Genomic DNA, 8795 nt, shown 5'->3' on the forward strand with positions numbered 1-8795 from the left:
AACCTTAATAGGCCATTCTCTAGAATAAACAGAATTTTAGTTATTTTACTAAGCAAATTTGGAATAGTTCTATTATGTTACAATTAAAACTACCAGTATGTTGCCTTACTTACATATAAAACATCAAATGAATTCATCAAAATGACTTATTAGTCTGTCCATAGGATCTCATAGAAACCTGTTAAATGCTATTCTTAAATAAAAATGTTAACAGCACTTTATTATGGGCAGAATATAGTACTTGTACCTCCATTGCACAATTCTGATAGATGCTAGACATGCTGGTATTTTGGGATGAACCATGGTCTGATTTTTCAAAGTCCTGCCCCTTTATGCCTCTTGGAAATGAAACTTCACCTAGACAGGAATAAGCATCAGAACACATTAAGTAGGAGAATGTCCTTATGTCTTGGAAAAATGTGTTTAGGGGGAAAATATCATGAAATCTGCAATTCATTTTCAAATTGCTTAATATAAAAAGTGCGTGTGTGTGTGTGTGTGTGTGTGTGTAGAGAAAGAGAGAGAGGGAGGGAGAGAGAGAAACTTAATAAAAGTTAATTAAATCTGAGGACATAATTGCCCTCATAAGAATTACAGAATTAGGGGCTGGGGTTGTGGCTCAGTGGTAGAGCGCTTGCCTGGCATGTGTGAGGCACTGGTTCGATCCCCAGCACCACATAAACAAATTAAATAAACAAAATAAAGGTATTGTGTCCATCTACAACTAAAACAAAATTTTAAAAAAAGAATTACAGAATTAGAAGAATTTGAAATTCTCTCAAATTCTTAGGACATTTGGAATTTTTTCATAATAAAAAGAAAAAAAGCAGGTCACTTTTTTTTAAAAGTAACAGAGCTAAGAAATTTCAATGATAGAGCCCAAGATCTTTAAAATCTGGTTCAAACACTGAATTACCCAGAGAGCTAGATAAAAATGTACACCCCAAGGCCCTGCCCCACAAATTCCATCTTAGAAGTTTTAGGCTAAAATTTGTTAGATGATTCTGATGCATTATAAAATTCAGAAACTGGGCTGGGGATGTGGCTCAAATGGTAGCGCGCTCGCCTGGCATGCGTGCGGCCCGGGTTCGATCCTCAGCACCACATACAAAGAAAGATGTTGTGTCCGCCTAAAACTAAAATAAATAAATAAATAAATATTTAAAAAAAAAATAAAAATAAAAAAATAAAATTCAGAAACTAATGATATAATGCACAAATACATACAACTAAAATCAAAACAAGTGACTATAATACTTGTAGGTAATACAAAATAAAACTAACAATAAGGTGTGGCTACTACTAAAAAAATCTATCAGATAATCTCAACAAATGAGGTTTTGGGAGGGGAGGGTTATGAGCATTTAAACTGAAAAAGACAGGGCTGGGAAAAGAGCTCACAGGAAGAACACTTGCCTAGCATACATGAGGTCCTGACTTCAATCCCCAGTATATAAAAATAAATGATAAATAAACAAATAAACAAAAGAGACTAAATGAAGAAAGGAAAATCCTTCCCCATACCTGTTGAATAATGCAGTTTTCCAATATCTCCACTGCTGCTGCTACTGCCAAGGCTTGTGTTGCTTTGGGTAAGTTCACTAGGGACCAACCCTGAGATACTTGTGTTAGGAGATACATTTTCCCCCAAAATATGGTCTTCCAAGCCAGCTGGGAAGCTGTAATCTCTATTAATTTCCTCCTTTAATTGAAAAGAATAAAATCCCACATGCATAAACAATATCTTCTCCAATGGGAATATACTCACTCCACTATTATCAGAATTAAACTCCATAGCTTAAAACAAATCATTCATATATATGTACATGAATGTATGTATGTGTATATATGTGTATGTGCATGCATGTGTGTGTGTGCGCGCACGCCAGGGATTGAACCCAAGGGTGCTTAACCACTGAACCACATCCCCAGCCCTTTTTAAAACTTTGTATTTAGAGCCTCCCAGTGGCTAGGATTACAGGCATGCACTACTGTGCCCAGATCCTATTTTTTTCAAAACCATGAATTCTTCTGTTATTTGAGACTTCCCTTCCATACTCTAAAAATATTCAAGAAGTGATCTGCAATATTTAATCCATGTTGCACCACAGGTGAGTTTGGGGTCTAGTGTCTCTCAATATAAAATAAAGCAATGTTAAGAGGTCACTGTCTCCAATAGAATCAGGGATGCCAGTACAGTTAGGGAAGGGGTTTTAGAGTCAGCAAGCTTATCACCTTGGCTCTTTATCACTTATTGGGTCTATGACCTCACAGAAGTTAATTTTCTAACTTTTATTTATTATATCATCTGAAAATGTGGATAATATGAGACCTTTCCAAACAAGGTTGCTCTAAGAATTTCAGCTGGGAATCTGTTTAGCATAACAAACAATAATTTTAGAAACAAATAACATAATCTAGTTCGTAATTACCATAAGTGATTGAAACTTTAGTTGCATAGAAATCATCTCAATAATAAGTTCCAATTTATTTATTTAGGTATTTTTCTTTAAAAAGGCAAGATTTGTATTGTCTTTGATATAAAACCATGTAAATTATTATTATTATTATTTTTAGTACTAGGGATTGATCCCAAGGGCCACTCAACCACTCCTGAGTCACTGGAATAATAGCATGCACCATCCAACCAGCGACTCTTTAAATACATTGCCATTCAATGTCTTTTCCTAAAATATAGCTTCAAAAGTAAGAACATGGGCTCTAGAGTCAATATCTATGACTTCAAGTCTTTGTTCTGCCACTTACTAGTTCTAAAGTAAGAACATGGGCTCTAGAGTCAATATCTATGACTTCAAGTCTTTGTTCTGCCACTTACTAGTTGTATGATCTTCAGACATTAAACTTATAACTCATCTATAAAATAAAAATACTACTACTACATAGGGTTGTTATGAAAATTAAATAAATATATATGTTTATATATATATCCATATACAAAAATAAATGTACGGCTTATAACAGTACCTAGAACACACTGTGACAATTATAATAATAGCAAATATTTACAAATAATTGTCAAATTGAGACAGGAGGATCATGAGTTCAAAGCCAGCTTCAGCAAAAGCAAGGCACTAAGCATAAGCAACTCAGTGAGACCCTGTCTTCAAATAAAATATAAAATAGGGCTGGGGATGTGGCTTAGTACCTGAGTTCAATCCCAGGTACACCTCTGCCTCAAAACAACAACAACAACAACAAAAAACCTGTCATTTCTACTGAAGTACTCTAATACCACATAAAGTTGTGAAAACAAAGGTAAAACTTTAATTACCTTTTTCCCATAAAATAAGCCAAATGCCCCCACTTCCACTTTTATAAAACAAACAAACAAAAAAACTAATGATTAATTCTACTTACAATGATTTTTAAAAGTCTTAATAATTTTGTCATGTAGTATGAACTCTATAGTTTAAATGGAAGAGACTTCATACACACACACACACACACACACACGCAGGCAAATGTTGTTTTAAAAATAAAGTGCTGCTGGGTGCAGTGGCACACATCTGAAATATCAGCTATTAGGAAGGATGGAAAATTCAAGACCAGTCTGGGCAACTTATCAAGACCCTGTCTCAAAATAAAATAAAAAGGGCTGGGGATACAGTTTAGTAGTAGAATGCCCCTGGGTTCAAGTCCCAGTACTGAAATAAATAAGTAAGCAAAATAAAATAGAAGTCCTATGCAAATATAACATGACATTGTTATTAATTTCAAATATCATTAGTGCTTTCAAAGAACTAAACAATGTTTTAGGTTAGAATGACTAACGGAATTAAAAAGTGATCCTGATACTCTTTTTTACATTATGAATTTCCTACATAAATATTCAAGTTATTTTAAGAAAGAAATAGAATATGTACAAACTTTTAAAATATGAAAAAACAAAATTACTAGAAATCTTTAAATTGTACTACACATACACAAAGATACTACAAACCTCCTCATATCAGAGTACACATGTAAAACTTTCTTACCTCGTCATCTGAGTAGTTGTAGGCAGATGCTACAGCCACCCACATCTTACTGGCTACTGTTGCTGCTTGTTTCATACCAGATTTTAGGACATCTATCTTGGGCCCTGAGAGTAGATTATCCAGCTTTAGCCCTGACAAAGAATTTACTACAGAACCCAATGAGCCATGTGGTGAAGAACGAACCAATGCAGATAAAGGTGAACGATCTTTGTAAGTCCGATAGGGAGTGTGCTGCTTGAAACGTCCAGTAAAAGTTTTAGACCTGGACACTGCAGGAGAACTCTTCTCACTTTTAGGATTTTCCTGGGCTGGTGGGCTATTATCTAATGGTAGGCTTGATCTTCTCTCTAAAGGGTGCATAAATGTAGTAGTAGTGCCAGATTCTCCGCTTTCCTCTCGGTGCAATTCCATACTAGAAGATTTACTACCCAGGGGACTTTTTAAGTTCATGTAGCTCTCAATTTCATCAGCCAGATTACGTGCAATAACTGGAGAAAACATTTTATCTTCAGAATCAGGAGGCTTTTCTTCTATAGATTCAGTGGCTAAAAGAGACAAAGGATCTAGTCCAGTTTCAACATCCTCCCTTTCAACAGCTTTAGCAACACCATATACACTACTTCTCTTATTCATCAGATCTTTGGATTCTGCTTTCAAGTCTCTTGACTGATTACTGTTACTATCATGTTGTTGACTATCATATGTCATCTTTGTTGTACTGGTTTCAGCTATATTATCATCAACCACAGGCTCTATGAGCTCTATGAGCTCTTGGCTTTCCTCAAGCATCTCTAGGACAGCAGATGATCTGTGCTCAGAATCCCAACTACTTTCAGAGACACGGGTCCTAGTATCAGCTAGGTGACAGCTAACATTCTCGAAACTATGAGTTCTTGCCATATGAAGTGGAGAAGACTTAGGACATGTCAATGCTGCTGTAAGAATCTTGGCATCTGCTCCCATCATGATAGCCATTTCATTTGAATTCAAATCCAAACTGCTTTTCTTAAGTAGCATTCCTGCTCGACTTTCAGAACTAAAACTACAACTCCTCTCTGGAAAATGCTTTTGTCTTTTTTCTCCTCTATCACCATTCTTCTTGAGATTAGAAACTTCACCAAAGACTGCATCTTCAACTAGATCTTGTGTAGAAAATAGAACATTTGATGTACTACCTGAAAGGGAGAGTAGAGTATTAAAAATAAATCCTTATTTTCCGATATAACATATATAAATGTTTATTGCTTTTCCGATTATTGAAAGTAATATTCCCAGTAAAGGTTAGAAAAGATTAACAAAAGATTCAGAAAATTTAGAAGGCATACAGAAAAAAATACCCTCAAAAAAACCTACTCAACCCTGTCTTCAGAAATAACATTTTAACGTACAACCTACATTTTAATTCAAATCCAAACTGCTCTTCTTATGTAGCATTCCCACTCAACTTTCAGAACTAAAACAATTCCTCTCTGCAGAATGCTTTTGTCCTTTTTCTTCTCTATCACCATTCTTCCTGGGATTAGAAAATTTACCAAAGACTGAACCTTAAACTGAATCTAGTATGTATGTATGTGTGTGTGTGTGTGTATGTGTGTCATGTGAGGATATAAGAAGTTGACAGTGTAACTGGAAGAGGGTCCTCAAAAGAATCCACTATGCTGATACCCTTACCTTGGACATTAAAACCTCCTGAGCTGTAAGGAATTTCTGTTGTTTATAATGTACCCAATCATATAGTATTCTCTTATAGCTGCTCCAACTAACTAGAACACCACCCATTCATATTTAGGATTCTCAATTTTTAAAAAAAAAAAAAAAGTTAAAAGAGCACATTATAGGGATACTGCCACATCAATGATCATAGCAACACAATTCACAATAGCTAGACTCTGGAATCAACCTAGATGCCCTTCAATAGATGAATGGATAAAAAAAATGTGGCATTTATACACAATGGAGTATTATGCAGCACTAAAAAAGGACAAAATCATGGAATTTGCAGGGAAATGGATGGCATTAGAGCAGATTATGCTAAGTGAAGCTAGCCAATCCTTAAAAAACAAATGCCAAATGTCTTCTTTGATATAAGGAGAGCAACTAAGAACAGAGCAGGGAGGAAGAGCATGAGGAAAAGACTAACATTAAACAGAGACGAGTGGTGGGAGGGAAAGGGAGAGAGAAGGGAAACTGTATGGAAATGGAAGGAGACCCTCATTGTTACACATAATTACATATAAGAGATGGTGAGGGGAAAGGGGGAAAAAAAACAAGGGAGAGAAATGAACAACAGCTGATGGGGTAGAGAGGGAAGAGGGGAGGGAAGGGGAGGGGGGATAGTAGGGGATAGGAAAGGTAGCAGAATACAACAGTCACTAATATGGCATTATGGAAAAATGTGGATGTGTAACCAATGTGATTCTGCAACTTGTATTTGGGGTAAAAATGGGAGTTCATAACCCACTTGAATCAAATGTATGAAAGATGATATGTCATGAGTTATGTAATGTTTTGAACAACCAATAAAAAAAAAAAGTACAACGAAGCCAGGAACAAGTGGCACACATCTATAATCCTAGCTTCTTGGGAGGCAGAAGAAGGAAAATAAAAAGTCTGAGGCCAGCCTAAGTAATTCAGTGAGACCCTATCTCAAAATAAAATATAAAAAGGGTTGGGGATGTAGCTCAGTGGTAAAGTGCCCCTGTACTTCAAAATAAATAAATAAATAAATACCATGATGATCTGGAAGCTTTGAGGAAAAAAAAAGATGTCTTTGATTTAATCCTTTTTAATCTTCCAAAATGGTTTCAGGGTTCTTTTTAATCTTTCAGATTAGTACTAATTGGTAATAATAATCCTATCAGTTAATCAGAGTTAATAATAAGCATTTAGAGATATTTTTGAAGCTTTTAGGGAAATTAAACCAACCTATTTTATAATTCCAAAATGTATACCCAATTTGAAAACTACTTCCAATATATAAAAAACAGATCTCTGCAAATACTACAGGCTATCTTATTTCTAGGAATTTAGTGGCACATTTATTTTCAAATTTTAAATGAACTGGACTGTCTATACTATCAAAGCCCCATTACCATCTCTTTCTCTCTCTCTCTCTCTCTCTCTCTCTAGTATCAGGGATTGAATGCACACTAGGCAAGTATTCTACCACCGAACTATATCTCCAGGTATTTTATTTTGAAACAGTCTTGCTAAGTTACCCAGGCTGACCTAGAACTTATATAATAATCTCGTCTCAGCCTTTTGAGTAACTGGAACTACAGTTACCTACCTATATCCTACCTTCCTTTCTTTTGTGTTTATGTAGGGTGTGGGGTGGAGGTGAAAGGTTGAACCCAAAGATGCTTTACACTGGGTTACATCCCTAACACTTTTATTTTAAATTTTATTTTGAGATAGGATCTTACTAGGTTGCCTAGGCTGGCTCTGAACTTTCAAACTGAACCTCCTGACTCAGTCTCCTTCATGACTGGCATTACAGGCAGCACCACTACACTTGGCTCCCCTTTTTTAAAGAAATAAATCTTCCTAGATCACGATGTAATACAAAAATAAGATGGGTATAGCAGGAAGAAAAAAACACCAGAAGCCAGACTACTTTCAGTTCAATATCCTGAAAGAAGATAAAAACCTGTTGAAGGAAACCTCTATTCTCCTTTTTCATGCTCTCTTGTTATCAACAAGGCTAGGAAAATGTGATCTGTAGTGTTGGTTTTGTGTGTGTGTGTGTGTGTGTGCATTTATATGCAGATAACTATTTTCCCCAAAAGCTTTTAGCACTCTCTCTTAAACACTACTGCCCACCAAACAAACAAACAACAACAATAAAAACCCATAATCATTTATACTTGGCATCCCGGTATATGCAAAAAGAAAACCCTTTTAGTACTCCTACACCAATTTAAAAGACTGAATAAATTAATTTCTCTAAAGTTAATTGTAAATTATCTATTGTATAACTTTAGAGAAGTGAATTGTAGCTACCACTAGGAAAGGGTAAAGGGCACCAGTCAATTTGTCCTTTTAAACCATATACTTAAGCCAAGTGCAGTGGCACACACCTGTAATCCCAGCTACTCAGGAGGCTAAGTCTGGAGGATCACAAATTCAAAGCTAGCTTGGACAATTTAGTGAGAACTTGTCTAAAAAAACAAAACAACAAAAACAAGGCTGGGAATGTAGCTTAGTGGTAAAGCGCTTGCCTTTAGTGGTAAAGCTAGCATGAGTGAGGCCCTGGGTTCCCCAACACTGCCCGCCCCCACCACAAAATCGTACATTTTTTTAGAACTCAAGCGATGTGAATCCTTTTTCCATTTCCCTTTCAGAAGTGATAAGAATTACCCTGCCATACATAAACCTCCTGGGATTTCATCACATCACTGCCTCTGTTGTTAGTGAGTACAAGAGGCCCTACTGTACATGGTCTACAATGAGAAAGAACAACCAAACTGAGACCAAACAAGAAAGGCATTCCAAATAACATATATATTAAATATAGATCTTTTAAAAATTTAAATATGTCTCCCTTCGTATCCATGGAAGACTGGTTCCATGAATGGCCACCCCTCACAATACTAAAATACCTGGGTGTTCATGTCCCTTATATAAAATGACATAGTACTTGCACGTAACTTAAACACATCCTCCCAGTATACTTTAAATCATCTCTGAATTACTTCAAATACCTAACGAAGATGCAATTATTTTCTGATATTTTCAAACCCTAGATTGGTTAGATGGAGAACATATGGACAGGTATGGCTACTGTTCTTTTTTTTG

At 35.8% G+C, this 8795-nt stretch overlaps 1 protein-coding gene across 9 annotated transcripts in view; it reads right to left on the reverse strand.

Moving 5' to 3' along the window:
* The window catches only part of Dennd4c (DENN domain containing 4C), a 96194-nt gene that overhangs the window by 20751 nt on the left and 66648 nt on the right, over positions 1–8795 (reverse strand). For all 9 annotated transcript variants that reach the window (XM_048783898.1, XM_015502570.2, XM_015502569.2 and 6 more), the window contains 3 exons: positions 3999–5173; positions 1525–1702; positions 248–357 (listed from right to left, as the gene is read on the reverse strand). In XM_048783898.1, the coding sequence (XP_048639855.1) occupies positions 248–357; positions 1525–1702; positions 3999–5173 (1463 nt within the window). The remainder of the gene's footprint in view (positions 1–247; positions 358–1524; positions 1703–3998; positions 5174–8795) is intronic.

Source organism: Marmota marmota, unplaced genomic scaffold, assembly GCF_001458135.2.
Source record: "Marmota marmota marmota unplaced genomic scaffold, marMar, whole genome shotgun sequence".
Lineage (NCBI taxonomy): Eukaryota > Metazoa > Chordata > Mammalia > Rodentia > Sciuridae > Marmota > Marmota marmota.